Source organism: Gigantopelta aegis, chromosome 6 (assembly GCF_016097555.1).
Source record: "Gigantopelta aegis isolate Gae_Host chromosome 6, Gae_host_genome, whole genome shotgun sequence".
Classification (NCBI taxonomy): Eukaryota; Metazoa; Mollusca; class Gastropoda; order Neomphalida; family Peltospiridae; genus Gigantopelta; species Gigantopelta aegis.
The window spans coordinates 37,640,214-37,661,577 of record NC_054704.1 but is presented as its reverse complement, the minus strand read 5'-3'; the positions used below and the strand labels follow the sequence as shown (position 1 = coordinate 37,661,577).

At 34.9% G+C, this 21,364-nt stretch overlaps 1 protein-coding gene across 1 annotated transcript in view; it reads left to right on the top strand.

The window, feature by feature from the left end:
• The first annotated feature begins 487 nt into the window (after positions 1-487).
• The window catches only part of LOC121376522 (cadherin-related tumor suppressor-like), a 152,424-nt gene continuing 131,547 nt past the window's right edge, over positions 488-21,364 (top strand). The window contains exon 1 of the mRNA XM_041504417.1: positions 488-6,200. Coding sequence (XP_041360351.1) covers positions 1,014-6,200 — 5,187 coding nt within the window. The 5' untranslated portion in view covers positions 488-1,013. The remainder of the gene's footprint in view (positions 6,201-21,364) is intronic.

The window sequence follows — 21,364 nt, the reverse complement described above, 5'->3', positions numbered from 1 at the left end:
AAAAAATAAAAGCCCATTCAAACACCTTACTTTAAATCCTGGCCTACGTTTGATTATAAAAAAATTGCCTTGCGTTTAGAATTCACCCTCACAACCCCCCCCCCCCCCCCCGCAAACCCTGGATCCGCCCCTGAATATTATATGATGACAATGATGATAATCATCATTCACTGTTGATGAAAACTAACAATCATATGTAGTTACTGCTCCGCGTTGCCTGCTGCATGTAAATAACGTTTATTTATTTTTACCTGCCCAGATTCACTGAAACGCTTGGAACAGCCAGTGCATCATTTTACAGATCTAGTATTTGGCAGTATGTAGGCGTGGCCAAGCGGTATGTGTACATGACTACCGTTTGACAACTAATCCCTACAGGCTAGCGAACCTGTCTGTCAAATCGAGGAGGCGTGACAATTGTGACGTCAGCGTAAATGCTACACGCATTTGCTATCAAGTGTTGGAAGAATACACGTCTGACGGAGGAAGTAATGTTTTGAAAAATGTTTATTCGTAAGGCGTTATAATGTTATACTAGGAACTTTTCAAGATAGACATGGATACGAAAGGAACATAATCCAGGTGATACACTATGATGAACTGTTCGTAAAAGTATGTAGTGTACTTTAACGTGTGATTGTGTGCCCCGTCAAGAGGCGATAGTTTTTAGTTCGCGATTCAGCCGAAGCTGATTGGGAAAGCTAAGGTGATTTTTTCTCTCTCGCTCTCGGTCTCTACCGCCGACAACACAAGACATTTCGTTTGTTTTCATGACGGATATCTGGCATTCGGTGTCGCACGATACAGATGTGGATACCAGAATGTCTTCAGTCGACCAGATTATCTGTAGATCGTCCAGGATCCATGTGTGCTGACCGGGAGAGGCGTTCGTCCGGCCAGGTAACGCCGATCGCGGCAGGTAAATTACAGGTGTGTACACAAAACGGCGTGGCTACTTCAGTAGCCGACTGGTGGCGTTGGATCGGGTGAAAATAATAATAATAAAAAAGAAAATGGCTGTGGTTCAGGCACCCAGGCAGCAGAAGCTGGCCACCATGACCCGGTATCATGTTATTTCCCTCATTCTGTTGCAGTTTTTAGTCAAATTTGGACAGGGCGAGGCCCCAGGTGACAGCGTGAAAATGTCGGTGCAGGAAGAGTTAAACAGTGGAACCATTGTGGGACAGATTCCAGTCCGCAGTGGCTATGTGTATAATCTCCAAGAACCCTCACCTTACTTCTCACTAAATCGCATCACCGGTGTTATTGTGACGAAGGTTAAGATTGACAGAGAATCGATGAGTCGAAAACTCATAAACATGTTTATTTTAGGGACACAATCGGGAAAACCTGCACATCCAGTCGATGTTCTAATTGATGTTTTGGATATAAATGATAACCGTCCAGAATTCCAGGAACAAAGTATTAACATAGCAATTCAGGAACATGCAAAACCCGGCTTCCAACAACTGATGCTGACAGCAAGAGACAACGACAATGGTGTGAATGGTACAATTTCCTCATACACAATCAAATCTGGAAACGAGGATGGCAAATTCCGTCTACTGGAACCAAATGTTGAAACACCTTTTATGTATCTAGAAGTGCAAGGTGATCTAAACCGTGAAGTCATAGATTTTTACCAACTGAACATTACAGCATGGGATCAGGGAACCCCGCCCAGAGAAGGCTACATTCTAGTAAATATTACTATATCGGATATCAACGATAAGTCTCCCACTTTTAATCCCAGTGAATACAACCCTAAAATCAATGAAAGTGCACCCATAGGAACACTTGTAGTCAAAGTTATTGCCACTGATGGTGATATCGGATTAAATGCCGAGGTTGGTTACAGGATACAGACGGATGAAAGTGGCCAGTTTGTCATCGAAGAAAGAACCGGGGTTGTAAGAACCTTGGTGTCTCCCTTGAGTTGTTCTAGAAAATGTGGATCGGATACGAACTGTAACCCCAAGAGTTGTCGCATCACCATTGAAGCTTTTGACAGAGGGACGCCATCATTTTCTGGAAGAGCCTATGTGTATGTGGACATTATTGATGAAAACAACCACAACCCAGTAATCCTAATCACTCATTATCCCGACCAGAATAAAGACTTCTCGTCCGTGGATGAGAATGTCCAAGCAGGGATAACTGTTGCTTCTGTCAGTATTCAAGATTTGGATGAAGGCATCAATGGCAAGGCTTCTCTGACAATCACCGGAGGAAACCAACTGGGTCATTTTAAGTTATCAACATATGCTTTTCTTAATCTGAATTTGATTAAAGTTGTTGGCCATCTTGATCGGGAAAAAGTGGACAAGTATAACTTGACATTTGAAGCTGTTGATCATGGATATCCACCTCGTAGTTCAACAGCTTTCCTCATCATCATGGTGAGTGATGCAAATGACCATGCACCTGAATTTCAAAAGAAGGAATATAATGTTCAGCTCAGTGAGTTATCACTGCCGGGTAGTTTTGTAGAAAGTATTATTGCAATTGATGGTGATTCTGGAGTTAATTCTCAGCTGACATACTCCATCATATCCGGAAATGATCTTGAATGGTTTAGCATTGATACTACTACAGGCCTGGTTACAACCAAAACCCAGCTGGATCATGAACATTTAAGTAAGGTAGTTTTGAACATTTCTGCTCAAGATAGTGGATCTCAATCCTTCAGAAATTATACCAAGCTGACAATAACAATTCTTGATGAAAATGATGAAACACCACAGTTTAGTAAGCCAGTGTATGAAAAATTACTGAACGAGAACATGCCAACAGGTACAGATATTGTCACAGTATTGGCCACAGATTCCGACAGTGGAAAGAATGGTTCTGTGATTTACGAGTTTCATTCCAGTGTTGAAAACCTCTATCCTGGAACATTCCTGTTACAAAGAAATGGTCACATAACAACTGCTAAGCCACTGGACAGAGAGGACATTTTCCTGTACAAGATTTTAGTTGTTGCTCATGATGAAGGGGTTCCAGCTCTATCATCTACAGCAGAAGTACATTTGAAGGTAAATGATGTCAATGATAATTCTCCAGATTTCCATCCATGGCAGTACTTTGCTAGTGTGTTGGAAAACCAACCGTCTGGTGTACAGGTGGTTCAGGTTTCGGCTCTTGATCCAGATGAACAGAACAATGGGAGGATAACTTATGCATTCATTGGCAACAACTTCAACAGCTTTGCCATCGACAGTAGCAGTGGTTGGATTACAACTACACGTCGACTGAGCCGCAGTACAAAATCTGTGTACCAGTTAAATGTGAGGGCAAGTGATGGGGGAGGAAGATCTTCAGACAGAGATGCTGTGGTTGAAGTTGTTATTGCAAATGCAAATGATGTACCACCAGTTTTCAATGGAAGAAGCTACAGTTTTTCTGTTATTGAGGACAGTGATGGGTCCAATTTCAGATCACAGCGGCTGGGTCAGGTGACAGCGACAAGTTTGAATGGAAATAAAATAACCTATGCAATAATTGCTGGAGATTCAATGAATATCTTTTCCATTGACCGAAACAGTGGAGTGATAATGACCAGCAAGCCAGTAGATCGTGAAATCAAGGCAAATTATGAACTGAAAGTGGCAGCAAGCTCAGGCTCCAGGTTTAGGGAAATAACTGTTACTGTGGAAGTTATAGATATTAATGACAATGCTCCTAAGTTCATGACAACCACATTCGAAACAACAGTGATCGAGAACTGGCCAATTGGTTTTAACATATTCTTTGCTAAAGCTACAGATGCTGATTCAGGCCCAAATGCTATTGTTTCCTATGCTTTGACTTCAGATGCACGTAGTGTTTTTAAGATTAACTCAACAACTGGTGTCATATACCTGGCCAAACCAGTCAACAACCTTGCTGTTGGGAAATCATTTAAGCTGACTGTCATAGCCACTGATGCTGGAACACCACACCTTTCTTCTTCTATTGATATTACTGTCCATATACAAGACATCAACGACCACACACCAGTCTTTCCAAGAAATCGCTATGAAATTTCCATCTATGAGTCAAAAGCTGTGAATGAACCAGTTTTTAAACTCTTGGCTTCTGATTCTGATTTTGGGATTAATGGACAGATTTCTTTTAACATCACAAGTGGCAACAGAGCTGGAAAATTCGGCATCTTTCCCGATGGTACCCTATTCATTGCACACAGCCTTGATCGTGAAAGAAAGGATGTGTATTTTCTGTCTGTGGTGGTCAGAGATCATGGGTTAGTCTATCGAAGCTCGACTGCCAACATCACCATCCATGTACTAGACGACAACGATAACAGTCCAAAGTTCAGTAATGCATCATACCATTTCTTTGTGAAAGAAAATATGCCTGCTGACACGTTTGTTGGTATTGTTAAAGCATCCGATGCTGATGCTGGCCGAAATGCTGAGCTGACTTACTCTGTTGATGAGCATGAAGAAAACTTCTATGTTGACGTTCAGAAAGGTACAGTTTATACCCGGAAGTCCTTTGACAGGGAATTCATGCTGAAACTGAATGGTAAGAACTATTTCACTTTAAAGGTCACTGCAACAGACAGCGGATTAAAGAGACTTCAGGACAAGGTGGTGGTCAACGTTTATGTTACCGATGACAATGACAATGCTCCTGTGTTTGCTAGACAGAAGTATACTCAGTCCATTGCAGAAAATGCTAGACATGATTCACCTGTTAAAAAGGTCACAGCTACTGATGCAGACACTGGTTCCAATGCAGCTTTGTCTTACATCATACAGGGTGGTAATGAAGACAACATGTTTAATATTGAACAGACAACAGGCCAGGTGTTGCTTCAGGGTCAGCTAGACAGAGAAACAAAGGACTGGTACGAAGTGATTATTCTGGCTACTGATACAGGTGAAAACGTACAGCTCAGTGCATCAACAACTCTGCAGGTAACTGTAACAGACTTCAATGACAACAGGCCACAGATTGCTAGCCACAGACCTCAAGTCAGTATTCTTGAATCGGTACGACCGGGAGAACTGATTGCAGAGTTTGAAGCATCTGACAGAGACATGGCCAATAATGCTGTTGTGTTTTTCAGCATTGCATCAGGAAATGAAGATGTGACCTTCAACTTGGATGCTAACTCTGGCAAAATGTACTTGAACAAGCAGCTTGATTTTGAACAGAGACAGAGGTACGATCTGAGAATAGTTGTTTCAGATGCAGGAAGTCCATCATTGCAGTCGTCAACTAATTTTGTTGTGAAGGTTCAAGATGCCAATGACAACAGCCCACAATTCTCGCCTACTCCTATTTCTGTTGATGTTTCTGAAGGTGCCACTGTAGATACCAAAATTACAACCGCAAAGGCAACAGATGAAGATTTGGGCAACAATGGTAAAATAATGTACCATATTGCTAAACAAGATCCACCTGGAGATAACTTCAGAATTGGCTCTACTACAGGAGCTATCTTCATCAAGACACCGTTGGACAGAGAAGCAGCTCAGGTGATTCAGATCACTGTCATTGCCACCGACCAAGCTATGCCTGTGTCTAAGAGATTCTCATCTCAGAAGATAGTTACTGTGATCATTCGCGATATCAATGACAACAAACCTGTCTTCAAATCCATGGATACACTTGTCATTGCATCAGCTGCTGCTCCGGGAGTGTTTGAAACCATCAAAGCTTCTGATGCTGACCTGGGTGAGAATGGACGGGTTACCTTTGAAATGCAGTATGACCGAGCCTCAATGTTTTCTCTCAAGTCAAACGGGGAGCTCTCTCTTGTGGGGAGTCTTTCTCGATCAACCTTCACCTACAGCATAACTGTGAAAGCCAGAGATCATGGTGACAGTGATGTTCTAGGTGCTCAGTCTACAACAATGACCATCACCATTCTTGTAGTCTCTTCATCACAAGTTGGGCCACGTTTTGCTCAGAGTTTGTTTTCTGGGAACATTAATGAGAATGCTCCAGCAGGATCAAGTATTACTACTGTGCGTGCATCTTCATCGAGATCTGGAATTCGTGTGGAATATTATATCACTGAAATTACATCTACTGGAACTGTGCAAGGGAGATACTTCAAAATTGATAAATCATCAGGAATAATAACAAATGTTGAAGTTCTCGACAGAGAAAAATTACCAGAGAAGTTTGACATCAAGGCATATGCTGCTGAGATTGGAGGTGATACAGCCAGGACCCGTTCTACTCAAGTAAGTAAACTTTAAAAAATTAAGTTGACCGACTTCATTATTCCAGCTCGTTTTTTATTTTCAGCCATATTTTTTTCCCACCCATTTCAACCCAATTTAAAAAAAAAAAAATCTTTTTAGAATTGTAACGTAAAAATAATAGCAAAACAAAAGATCTACCTACCCATGCCTATTAAAATCACCAATATTTTTTCAGGTTGAGATCTCAAATATTCTTAATTTTTTTTATGTGTCATTGTATCTAGAAATTAATATTTATATTCCATTATATTCTTCTAACAACTGTAATTCTAACTCTGTAATCATTTCATGTATCACTGATATAGAGCAGGCTAGCTCCTGGTAATTTTTTAACCACGTCTTTCAAACTTGTCTAGATCTTGTGTAGCATTTCTGGTCCAATGAGTCACACATAGACACCAGCTATAATTTAAATGTCACATAGCCTGCACATTTCCCCCACACAATGGCTTAAACTAAGGGTTCTATAAGAAGTACATGTATGTAACTGCAAACAAAAAAAAACACCCAAAAAATCTAAGTTACTTTAAAAAGAAAAGAAAAGGAACATTAATAATTATACACATACATGTATAAAGACATAACTGAATTTAATTTTTTTTTATTTAGGGTTTTCACCCTGGCTGTAATACATTTAATAAAATACAAATTTTAAATAATTTAAAAAAAAGAAGAGAATAATAATCATGTCACTCGTATGAAAATTTATCTCTATCATTAATGTGCATATACAGTCCACATATTAATATAATAAATTAATATGACAGTTTATTATAATTTAATTAATACTGGTAGCCTTTATATTTCTACCGGTGTGATTGTAGCTGCCTTGGTCAGAGATCTACAGAGTGAGAGACAGTTTGCACACCTAGTTTATGATGACAGTTTCATACAAATTGATTGTTTTTTCTGTAACCGGGCCCTACTGTGCTTTGTGTGTAGAAAATTACCTGGGGATTATAGGGACCCGTATCGACAAAGCTGAAATATCGGGCACCGAATACTGATGAACTGAGAAACCTTTTTGCATTTTAGTACTCTTTTTTTTTTTTTCTCATTCAGATTGAATGACTCATATATATGCATGTCAACAATGGTGTATTGCTACACTTACATGGAAATTAAATCTGATAATACTTTTTGTTGACCGAATTACTAGTGAAATGAATGTAAAATGTGGCAAATGTAATTATATACCGGGTATGTTGGTTTATTGATGTAGGTGAGGGTTTTTTTTATAAACACTGGCTGGAAATAAGAATAAATTTCTGGGTCTACTGAGGTGGGAATCACCTTGTCCATTGTACAATTAACCAATTGCTAATTTTTATACAACGTGGCTACAACATTTTGTTTTTGCCTAATAAAATTATCTCTAACTACTTTTAAATAATTTTCAAGGAAATACTCTCAGTCAGGTACTCTATAGCCGCTGAGCTTCTCCAAGGAAATACTCTACATTATCTGAAATTTGGCTAAACCAAAATTAATTCTAGTGTGAGACCTGTAGTGAGTGGAATTGATCCTACAAACCACCACACCTCAGTCAGATACTCTATAGCTGCTGAGCTTCTCTGTTAATCCGTGACTGTTTTATGAACAAACAAGTCATCTTGATTCTCTTGATGGAAAGGAAACAAGACCTGCCAGGATTTGTACATCAGTGAACCAGTCAACAAGAGGTTTTCAGACAGTATCATTATGACCACAACCTCCATTATTATTTCTATTGACCAGGTTTAATGAGTCCAGCATAATTACCACAGTAGCCCTGGAAATACTTGTAGCTTGCACTTTACATTAATATATTGATCTGTTTCCAAACAAAGCATACATTGTCATTTTGTAAGGATTTCCATTTTCTATTGAGGTTAAGAAAACTGATTTCCAATTATGATCTTTTAAAAATAATGGTACGGTTGGAAATAGGGCCATGGTATATGTGTCCATTTTAATATAAAAAACTGATTTTATTAACAATAATAAAATTAAGGCTGAAAGCTTAATCACCATGCCACCAAGATTAGTGGGTAGAAGTACATATATCTAGATTCTGTGCAATTTAACATTTTAAGACTAACTTTGACATTAATAATTTAAATGACCTAGTAAAGAAACAATTATTGTAATTGACATGTATACAAACTTTATTATTATTATCTGATATAGATTTGTTATCATCACAGCATGATAACACTTGAAGTAGTTAGTCAACATTTAAATATATACATATATACATGCGCATGATTTTTGCCTATATCACAATTTTTTTTATTACAGATTAACTTTATTCTTTTTATCTTTGATATAACATAATGATTTTTAAAATAATATTTGAAACACACAGCATCAGATCTAGAGAATCCAACAGAAGGGTACAGGGATGCATTTCTTATATATATATATATATATATATATATATATATATATATATATATATATATATTTTTTTTTTTTTTTTTTTTTTTTTTTTTTTTTTTTTTTTTTTTTTATTATAACATAAATTGAGTACCACCCACCTTTAAATTTTTGTTTTTACATTATTTAATAATAAATCAATAATTATACCTTTAGATATATATATGAAAAGAATATTGTCCATTCTCAGTTTATATCATCAGTGTTCAGACCTAGCACCAACTGATATACATATACAAAATTAATGAGGAGTTAACTGTCACCTTTATTTATTTTCCTGGCGTGAGCTAGCATTGATTACAGCATCATGCGACATTCAGTGCATAACAATCAATACCATCTGATAATACCACATTTGTTGTTGGAAAATAGCCTAACGTATCGACAAAAGTCAAAGAATTACCTTTTTTTCCCAGTCAGTTATTTTTTTCTTCTTCTTGATATTTATTATTACTGTAATAATAAACTAATAAATCAATCTAGGGATGGTATGAATTTCAATTAGATTGTGTGTGTGTGTGTGTGTGTGTGTATGTGTGTGTGTGAAAAATTACTAAATGTTTGGCATTCAATGTGCTCTAGTGTGTTGTTACAGAAACTTTGACTTTTGAATTTAGATTTAATTGAATTAAATGAATTAATAGTGAAGTCTACCTTTTGGATATGGTCTGAATACAGACATGAGTAATGATAAGTTATATTCATTTTACGTATGAACCTTTTTTCTTTTTTTTAAATAAATGTTTTTGGTAAGTAGCAAACATGGTTACTTGTAAAATGTTTTTAAAAATGTAATTTGTATAAATTTCATCAAAATTATTAATAAATACTGAAACTTTTATGTAAAACTTTGTTAATTTTACTCTATTCTGAAAGGAATTAGATGCTCACCTGTTTTAAATTGGCATCTGTATACAAAATAAAATGCAAAAACAGCTGGTTCCACACTTGCCAGAATGTATTTAAGAAATGTTGATTGCCAGGTTGTACAGTTGTATTTCAGAAATTCAATGCTGTTTTGCTTTTTTCAGTAAACATAGCTAGATTACTACATCCATAAAACTATTTATTTAAGGTTGATAAACAAGCAACATTCCTTTTAATGAATTTACAGATCTATACAAACAAATTGTAAATCTGAATTGATAGAAAAGATTAGAATATTAAATCAACATTTATTTCAAATAATATTTTAAAGTTCTAAATTTTCTGTTTGTTTATCGATTATAATAATATGTGTTTAATTTCTGAACTATTACATTGAAAAACACTGGTTACTGGAGTACTGTCTCACATAGCAGTTCTTGGGGAAAAACTAAGAGAATAATAAAAAGTGTTAAAAAATCCAACTGATATTAAAAAATTAAAAAGTTAAAATAATAAATAAAATTATAAATTTAATAAAATATTAATTTAAAAATATTACTGAAAATAATATACCCATTAATAATAATAATAATAATAAAAAAACACACATATATATATACAGCTTGCAGATCAAACCATTTAAACTTAATCTGTTTTTCTTTTGCATTGTGGTTTTTAAGATAGAGGCACTCAAATATATCAATTAACAACCATTTGTGATAGTACCTGGTATGTGCTGTTTTGGGATTTTGGCGTCAAAGGCGCAGACCTTATTTTCAGCCCGTAAAAATTGACACCAAGTTTAGTTAATCTAAAAACCTGCAACACACATTTGAATACGGTTATAACAGAGAGAAGCTAAAGTCTGAGATGTTTAAACAGGGAAATACTGTCAAAATTAACTTCAGCTTGTCTCATTAACCATTACTTCTTAGACAAACGTGCGTTTTTAAAAACTAGGGTATGTTGCTTTAAAGAGTGGCCTATTTTCTTCTTAGGACACAGTGACTTATATAACAACTACATTCACACTGATTAAGTGTATTTATAGTTCACACTGACCACCAATAAATTTATATGTTGCTAAACTTGTATGTCCATAAATATTGATAATAAATACTGCCTGAAGACTGCCTATTTACTTAGACCACTGTGTGTAGAAAACATTATCTCAGTAGTGTACATGGTTGTCAGGATACAGTGATATTTCTTTCCAGTAGTTGAATAGTATCATAATATTTGGGAGGTATATATGTCAGCATGTTTGGCAGTATTGAGAGCATAAACAACAAAAAAGTACCAAATGTATGTGCCCCACAAACATAAATCTATGTACATGACTTATTTTAGGTGTTGTAAGTCCATTTAAGTAAGGCCCAAACACATATTAAATGTACCTGTATAGATGGTGGTTGTTAAGGTGAACAAGGTGGCATTTTTGGCAAGTCAACTATATTTGCTTCCTGTATCAATCAATCAATATTGTACAAAAATACCCAAATAGGTCAGGTAAAAAATACTTTTTGATACATTTTACTGCATTTTTATTTTTAGTTTTCACTGTGAGAAAATGTTTGATTTGTGAGATTTTTTATCCGTTTAAAATAATTTTTATCATAAGTATACACATGTATGTGTTTGACATTTAAAAAAAGAGAGAGAAAGAGAGTAAAATTCAAAGTAACATATTATGGCTTTAGTATATGTACATTTAAAAATCTATAAAGGTGATGTATTTAATTAAAATATTTGAGATGGACACCAGGTCCTGCAGACACATGTATGATTTGACTATTAACAAAAGATTAAAAAAATAATTCTTTAAATACTATAGCTCTTTTTGTATAAATTCTTTTATCAGAGGATTTAAAAAGGATTATTTTAAACATAAAGATATACTCAACCCTTTTAGTTTATCTGGACACAAAAAAAGCCCTCAGTCATTTGGGATTTGTATCTGAATAGCTTGAAATAATTGGGCTCTTATTCTGTGATGTACAGATCATTTGGCTGGTAATTGAAAGAAACATTGTATAACCCTCACAGCTTATCACATATTATGAAAGTGAGAATTCATTCAGTTTGAAAAATACCTCCATAAAACTGATGGCTGAAAAGCATGGTCCAGTGAATCCAGCCATGTTATACAGCAGGGTGGACAGTTAAAGGCTTTGTGTGCCTCTACATCCCTCCCCTCCTGGAGAGAGTGTTAGCACATAATTATGCCAGTCTCTGTTGTCCGTATCACTGGAAGAATGGTTTATGGAACACACCTGCAAGATGGTGTAACACAGATTCACTTATCAGATCTTTACCTCTATCAAATTGGCTGCAACTGGGAGCAAGGCCAGGTGAAAACTGTTTTAATGTTCTTGTTCAAAACAAGCTGTTAAAAAAAGCATAAATAGATACAGTCTGATTTAGGTTTATTGAAAGCAAGCTGTTTTAAAAAAAATAATAGGTACATATGTATTCTGATTTAGGTTTACACGTGTTCAAGATAATAATGGCGATAGTATGCCCATCTAAGGTTCAAGTATTTGGCATTTAGCAAGTTTCCTGTTTAGATATGTTATTGAGTTAGTATGATGAAAGAAAAGCTATTTTGTCAAATGGGCTATATATTTCTACTTTAGAAATAACAGCAAGGAATATTTTAAATGCAATTTATATAATTTCGAAGGCTGAATAGTACATACAATGGTCATAACTATGTTTGTTTGATAATGGTCGTTTCATCATAGTTCCTCTGCATTCAGCTAAATGCTAAGCCTAAAGAAACAGAAGTTGATGATTTATTCTAAATGCTATAACATTCAAAATATACTCAAGATTGAATCTTTAAATGAGATGTCTTCTAAAAACGTTTAGTGTTGTAAAATATTCAGAGGTGCTAAGGAAGCTCATATCACAATTACTTTAAGCATCCTTGCAAGTTCTATATCATATGTCTTGGTTCATTGATCTGGTCCATATGCCACATAGCAGTAACTTTCCAATTTGGTGAGTCTGTGCATATAGAAACAAAAAAAACATCACAGCTAAATCAAATCCATTGGTGATTTTTTATTGCAAAAATTGTCAGCCACAAGCATACAGATTGTGTTATTTTTGGATGATTGAACACACACATCGCCAGCCATTTTTTTTTTCTTTCCATGCAACAGTAACATTTAAGTGTCAGGTGAACTTGGCCAGTGGCCTCACGCAGACGACAAATCTGCTCATGTGGTGTTTAAATATTGACAGCCCAAGAAGAAGATCTGCCAAAGTTTGCAAAACGTGAGAAAATGGCCTGCTTGCTTTGTTTTTAAGTCTACATCGAGTGTAAACCTGGGCAGGGAGTTGGGATGAAAATCTCTCTTTGACATGTTTGGACTATTTTAAGGTTCAGAAGATTCTCCTAAATAATATTTGCTTTATCTAGGTATTCCTGTATATACATGCCAGCATGTAGCGTAAGCAAGTTAATGTGTTCCGGTATTATTAATAGAGGGGGAAAAGGTTTAGCCTATGATCTTTAAACATATTGGCAGTATGGTTATGATTAGATATATTCTGTAATAACTATAAGGCAGAAAATAACTAGTAGATTAACCTTGTGGACATTGACTTGAAGAGCAAATCAGTGATGTTAACAAGAAATCAAAATTGCTTCAGTTCATACAAATATGAATCAATGATCAAATTATGTAAACAAAATTCTTTGCTGCATGCAGATGTTACAGCCTTTACCTGACTGGAGATGCCCTATAAATAATGTCCGTCTGCTTGAGATTTAATTAAGAAGCTTAGTGGTAAAGCACTTGCTAAGGTACAGTGTGTTCTAGGATCAATCCTACTTGGTGGACTCATTGGTTTCCCATGTGTCAACCAGTATATTTAAGGCTATGGTGTGTGCTGTCCTGTATGTTGGAATATGCATATAAAAGATCACCTGCTGCTCTATGGAAGGACTAACATTCAATGAGTGAAATTTCCTTTTCTTTCTTTAATTAAGTTTACCTGGCCACCCAAATAATTTAATTGATCTGTATTTTGTTTTAAAATCCATTTATTGATGTATTAGCTCTTAGATGCAGATCTAGGGTTTTGTGAAAGAGGGGAGGGGAATGCTGAACATTGTAATAAATGTTTGAACAGACTTTATTTATTTATTAAATAATTCTTTTTAGGTCTATGAAAAAAGCTGGTGCACACCCTCAGTTCCTCTCCCATGGCTCTGTCTGTATATCTTAATTAGGTTGAAGATTTAATGCTGTTTTTCGTGGCCTAAGTTGGTAACAACATTTTGTGATATTTAATTCAAATGATAACAAAGCAAGGACAGTTATCATACATTCTCAGTTTCATTAATACACAAAAGCAGTAATAAACAATTAGTTTATATACATATATGCATGAATGGAATTCTTCATTGTTATGGTTGACACATATATGAGCACTAGAATGAAACATTTATGTCTTACAGGTCAACATGTGACATATCTCAAATTCATTAACATAAATTGTGGTGGCAGTATACAGTTATTTTATATAATCCTATATGTCTGACTTTTTTTTTTTGTCCCATCTAAGTACAAGACATTTCTGGGTTAACATAGATACTTCGTGACAAGTTGTGGGCATAAATTTCAGAGTAAAGTGTGTGAAATTTCATCTTATCACATAAAAGAAAGAATGGTGGCTAACATTGCCAAAAATAAAATATATCAGAAAATTACTGAAGGGATACTTTGCTGGGTAACATAATACTGTCAACAATTTTAGATCTGAAAAAATTACTGGTGCGTTGCTTATCTAGATAACATCACAGATAAGAATTTTGAATCTTAAAAACCCACTGGTGTGATACTTATACATGTACATGTATATACATTAAAAATAAACTACTGCATTTTTGTAATAAAGCGGTGTGGGATGTACTCAGTGGTACAGTGCTCGCCTGATGCACGATCAATCTAGGATCGATTCCCATCGGTGGGCCCATGGGGCTATTTCTCATTCCAGCCAGTGCTCCACAGCTGGTGTCACAAAAGCTGTGGTATGTACTATCCTGTCTGTGGGATGGTGCATATAAAAGATCCCTTGCTGCTAATCGAAAAGAGTAGCTCATAATCCTTCAGGGCATAAGGAATGACAAAATATGTGTATTCAGTGTGTTGAAAATATGTGTTGGTCATAAAAGTATGAAAACTACTTGTGTGTGGATGTCTTTTATTTCATTTTCAGTTTGGGTTCCTAGGGTGTGATGAATTATTTACAGAAAATCAGGTCTCACCCAGCCCATGGACAAATTAGCTATTAAATGGCTAATTGTTACTAAAAATTAATAATTTGCTAATAAAATTTTCTTTAAACTTTGCTGCTTTTTAAAGGTTTTACTCTACATACATGAAAGTTGGCTAAAACTTTAAAAAAAATTCTAGTGTAAGCCCTGGTAAACTGTTATACTTGTGGAATTTCCACCATTACCCATTTTTATTAAGACATTTTCATTTTAGCCATTGAAGTGTATTTAAATAAAGTTGAGAACCTTTGCTTTTAACAATCAGCTAACATCAGCTGAAGAAATGCTAATTAAATATTGACAAATATAGACTTAAGTAACTAATGTAAGCAATGATTCTATTTACCAACTCCTTCGTTTGTTTATTTTTTTATGGAAGAAATTAGTTAAATAATACTAAAGTATCTAACGAAGTTAACCAGTTCCTCAAGATTGATTGCCCAAGAGAACACACTTAAACCTCAATTAAATATAAACATATTATCTACATTCTTATTACCGCACCATAAATACATAAAGATATACCCCCTGCTGACACCAAATCAAAATGATAGACTCTGCTTTATTATTATTACATACCCTTGGCAGTGCATGTTAGATTTCTGTTGTGTGTGTATATATTTGATCATATGTCATATAGAAATTCAATAACACGAGATTTGGAAAAATTACGCGCCATTCAGACGTCCCTATGGCTTTTGAGGCGTGCGTGTGCCCAGGTGAATGTATTTGGTCTCCACAGATGTGCCCAAGCACTAGGAGACGAGACCTGCACAATGAAACAGGCAGGTGGGGTTAGCTTCAGGTCAGTGGAGGAATAATAGCAGGGTGAATGTTTCACGGTTTTTACCTTGGTGTTGTAGATGTGGGGATTGTCGGGTTGTAAAAACCGTCACAGTCATGCAGCAGCGAATGCGACATCTGTGCCAGTGTAGCAGTGAGCAAATATACATAATTTGACATGTAGTTCAAATAGAGGTATTATTACTAAATAAAAGATTCTTTACACAATAATACACATACTTTTGACATAGTTCAAATAGAGGTATAGAAAATATTGTTAAATAAAGGAGTTTTACACAGTTGCTAGTACTACAATAATACACATAATTTGACAAACTCGGTGAGTTATAGAAGATATTACTAAATAAAGATTTCCTTATAAAATAACTTTTTTTTAGCTATACAGGAGTTCATATTTTGTAAATGCTATTTTTAATTCAGTGAAAAGGACATAAATGGTTATCTTTAATGTAGCATTAATTGATGAAATATTTCATACACAGGGCAATACTTTACACCTTTAACATGTTATTAAATTTATGTCATATACACTACAAACTGCATGTATTCACTTTTTTTTTTAAACAAATATTTTGTTTTACTATTTTGTTTTACCTTCAGTCATATCTCAGGTGCCAACCTTTATTAAGCAATAACCTGTCTGATAAGGTCACCTTACCCTTCTCCAGAACCATGGATCTAATCTATGAGCTTACCTGTATTATACAGCCATCTGTCTTATAAGAGTATGTGACATTCTTTAACTGTTTAATATAGGTTTTACTGTACATCTATTCCCATGTGTCTTCTGAATATTTCTGCCACTAGAATTCTGCTTTGATATTTGGAAATGCTCAAGTAAAATTGTCAGAAATAAAACTATAATGTAAACACATCCAGTAGGTATATTCTGTCCTGGCAGATGGTTCTTTTCCTTTAATACTGAACAAATGAGGTTTTACTGTATTAAAGGTGAGATGGTGTAGCTTGGCTGATGGTGTACACACCTGATCTCTGAGACTGATCCCTTTCAGTGGATTTTTCATTTGATTATTTCTCATCTTATCCCATAGAGCATTTTAAAGACTATTAATAAATGATCATTTGATTCGGATGTTCTTACAATGTCGATAAAAGTAGTTAATGGGTTTCATATTATGATCATAAACACCATCTAATGACCTTCCATCAGTGAGTTAGTGCATTTAATAAGCTGAAACTGAATTGCTGTGTCTATGGGCCTGCAATTGTTGTTATAGTAAGGATGTTGTATTGAAATGTAGAGCATGAATTAAACAAATTTCATTCAATTTTATTAAGTTAAGTTCTTTAGGCAGTCAATTTCAAACTAAAACTACCAGGTAGCCTTGAATTTATTTGTTTTATTTTGCATCAATAATGCACACACATTTACCTATATTAACACACAAAGGATTATCAAAACAAAAAGGCTCACATTGGTGTATTATGCATGTAGTAGGTGATTTGTGACATTAAAGTGGCCTCTTAAGGCAGGTGGTTTCATAATAGAGGTAGTTACTAAAATAAGTTTTGACTGTATTCACATACACTATATAATGTATATATACTATATTATGTATATATAGCCAAGCAAGATACCACTAGATCACATTGGAGTCCACAAGCCAGCGAGGAAGTCTTTGCTTGTAAAGGGTGTTTCTGATTAAATACTAGGCAGATTATCCCAGATAAACTTGGCTGACACAAAGCTTGGGGCACATAGATTTCTTACTGCAAACTTGGCCAGGCTTGTTCAGTGTGGTTTACCAAATGTCTTTATTTGCTATCTTCTCACTCCTCAAGCATTTGAAGGTTCCGACCACAGTTAGACAAGCTTTAATTGTGTCTTGGTAAAAAACCCACAACTGTTAATACATGTAAGTGAAACTAAATATCCCCCCCCCCCCAATTTTTTTTTTTTTTTTAAAATGGAGTTCACTGAAACTCATCTGACTGAAAAAAAATCACTAGATTAAATAATGATAAACAAATATTGTTAAACTATAGTCCTTCCCAACCTTCATGAACATTGTTTTTTTAAAAATAATTTCAGTTTCATTTTAACAGAAAAAAAAAAGTAGAAGTATTTTTTGAAATAACAAAAAAGCACTATTTTTGTGTGCAGTTTCAAAAACAATCTGTTAAGAAATAAATAGATTGTTTTGCATATCATAGTAAGTATACAATGTTTACTTCTGGAAAGGATGCCCGAAACCTTAGTGGTATAGGGGCATGTAAAAACATTCTCTCTCTCCTTCCGTCTACAAATCTCTCTCTCTCTCTCTCTCTCTCTCTCTCTCTCTCTCTCTCTCTCTCTCTCTCTCTCTCTCTCTCTCTCTCTCTCTCGGAAGGACTATAGAATCCAGTTTTTAGCTTCTGTCATAAACTGATTAACTGATGCATGTCTTTAATTAAGAGGATCGATTATTGTCTATATTATATGATAAAATTGTGACATTTTAGATCATGGCACCGACGATTAAATTATAATTTTCATTATTTTTCTTAAATAACATGTTCATGTATACACATGTATATCGACCGGCCTACTTCTAACATGATGGTTTGGGTTTGATAATGCTCATATAAAGTGATTGTATTCTGGTCGCTAAAGCCAGTTGGTTGGTTTGTAGTATGTTTGATTTGTGTGACAGGTGTTTGTAGTAATAGATACTGCTTGTCAAGAGACTGATCATTTTATACACATTTCATCCTACCTAATGGTACATGACATGGGGAAACAACCATTTAGACCAAAACAAAATCTAAAGTTATTTGACCTTTTTTAAGTTCTAAACTATAAATTTCAATTGCTATGGATATAATAAATATAATATTGTAAAATGCATTATCAGTGACTACTTCTTCTGCATTCAAGCTATAGTTGATCATGCTTTAGATTTGGAGTATCAGTGACATCTTTTGGAATATTTTAACCGTTTTCAAAAAGTTACAGTTTGTTTTATTTAACGACACTACTAGAGAACATTGATTTATTAATCATCAGATGTTTAGAATGAAACAAAATCTGACACATAGAAACCTGCTATATTTTTCTATTAGCAACAAAGGATCTTTTTATATGTACTTTCCCACAGACAAGGACAGCATATATGATAGCCTTTGATATACCAGTCATGGTGCACTGGTTGGGATTGGAAAAAACCCAAACATGTTTCAAATTACACATAAAGCATTGTATTGTCAAATTATAGCTTGCTTGATGGCACAGCTCATCCTTTTAGATTTCTTGCCACAAATATGTTTAGTATGTTAAAACAAATTAAATCATAATAATCAGGATTTGACTGTTTACCAGTTACTGAATCAGTTACATTCCAAACGTACATGCAATATATCATGGTTTTTCTGTTCCCTATAATTTTAAATCAGTTTGAATTCAGTGCACCAGTTTTATTTCCTGTTATTTAAATACATGTATACAGTTGCGAATACACAATTGGGATTATTTCTGTATTCAGTGAACCCATGACTGTCAATTGTGTTTTCATACTGAACTGAACCACCTCTGAGGTAACATTCTGTGATCAACTTAAGGCAGTTATGACACATGGACAATGGAAGTCTTACAGCAGGCTAGCCTTGAGGACTGCAATACATATACCTGTTAGCCGTAAAGTATTGGATAGAACTTATAATAGACTATATTCTTCTGACAAGTATTCAATTAAATGTCGGTTATTATGTATTTATTGTTAGTCTTAAATATTAATTTGGTGGGGTTTTTTGTCTGAATGTTTCTGACAGCTATACTATGAGGTCATTTGTGTATGGAAAAAAAAAAATTAAATCATATTTGTTATAATATACAGAAATGGTTATTTCGAACATATAATGTGTATAGTAGTGTTCATGGCTTTTTATGAAAGTTTAAAAATTGTTAAGATTTTGGACCTAAATCTTCATTAAAACATTTTGGACCTAAATCTTCATTGAAACATTTTGGACCTAAATCTCAATTTGGACCTAAATCTCCAATGAAACATTTTGAACCTAAATCTCCAATGAATTAGTGCAGACATATGTTATATTCTTGCTGTATGGCATAGATTTATGATCCAAAAGGTCACCAAGTCAATTATTCTTGTTCCCTCCCACAAGTTAAGGTGTGCTGGACCCCTGAGTTACTGGGGTATTTGTGATGTGTGTAGGTCAATGTGACAAGACTCCACAGGTCAGGATTACAATAGCCACACTCCCTGGTCCCCTGTAGCCTGGAGCCTGATTAGGTCCAGCTCCTTCCCTTGCCAGCATGACATCCAAGAGGCATCAATGTGTGGTCATTGATTGAAGCTCATTTCTCCCCAGGTCTTTATAGCTCTGAATTATATCTGCTGAAGTGGACAGTGGGCTTGGTCGGCTTTCTTGGATATTTCTTTTAAATTCCTGTAAAATGAGAAAAAAGAGGCTTAGTCCTTGTGCTTTGTTCCAGGTTGCAATTAATGAGGTATATTGTTAAAAAGTCCCATTGTCGTATCATACACAACAATTTGGGCTTGGATGTTTTTGGACAGTTATATGAATTGATAATGGCTCTTTAGTAGAAAAAAAATCTTTTACAAGTACAGCATGACCTGCAATTAAAAGATGCCCTAAAGAAATACTGTTTTGTTCAAATGAAGCATACATTTGCAAGTGCACTTATTACGGAGTGGAATACAGCCTGGAGTAGGGAAACGCTACCACAGCTATTTACAGCAAGGACTTTCATTACAGCACTCTTATTAATTGCAGCCACCATGTGCACTTTTTGATTAACCAATCTTTTGTTAATACAAACTGAACAACACTGCAAATAAATTTTACCACCACATTAACAGCTAACAAATGTCAGCAGTTGGTGTTTTATTTTTGTTTATTATTATTGTATTGAAAAAAGTGGGAAAAAATATGTAAATGAAAATCATAGCTGAACAAACAAAAATGGTAGCAGTTTTTATGACTCAGTTGGGTTACAGAAAATAAGGTCAGTCCGAGTTTTCCATGTGTTGTCTTCTATTTTATGAGCATGTTGTGAGTTTAGTTGCAGTTGTGTAGCTAGTAGCATTGTCAGTTTTTTCATTGTTAATTTGATTATTAATGTACAATATACATGTATCTCATTATTAATGTTTTAATTTTGCTATAAATCGATAATTGAGGCTTATCGTTTTTAAGGAGAGTAACTGCCCCATGTCCCATTTCACTTGCAACTTTACTTTAAGGAGACACAAAAAACTGATCCTGAAAAATTACAAATTGTGACAACTAGAGTATCAACTTTAAATAGCTAATGATTCAAATCACACCTTAAATAATTAAATAATTTATATACATCACAACCTGGTTAAATTTAGGGCATTCAAAACCATCCTAATAGAAATAGTTATGTTTCAAAGATTTTACTTTTTAAATTACACTGTTGTACATTTTCACTATAGCTTTTATTGAAAAACATCCTCATTGAAAATACCATCATCTACAAATATTTAATCAAAAACTTGCCAATTGAATAGAAGGTGTTTGAGTTTATTTGTGGGGGGTGGGGGGGGGGGAGGGTAGTTGCCTAAAGGTTTCTTTGCTTCTAAGCCAGTTATTGACAAATGCTCGGTGAGAAAGAAAATGTAATCTTTGTGAGTCCTGTATATTGTTTAGGATGATCTATTTAGTGCGGTATCAAGGTCCCCACTCCAGGCACATGGCTGTAATGTGGACTATCTCCCCCATCTGATGTCAATCTGGCTAGTCAAGTGAGCATTTAGCT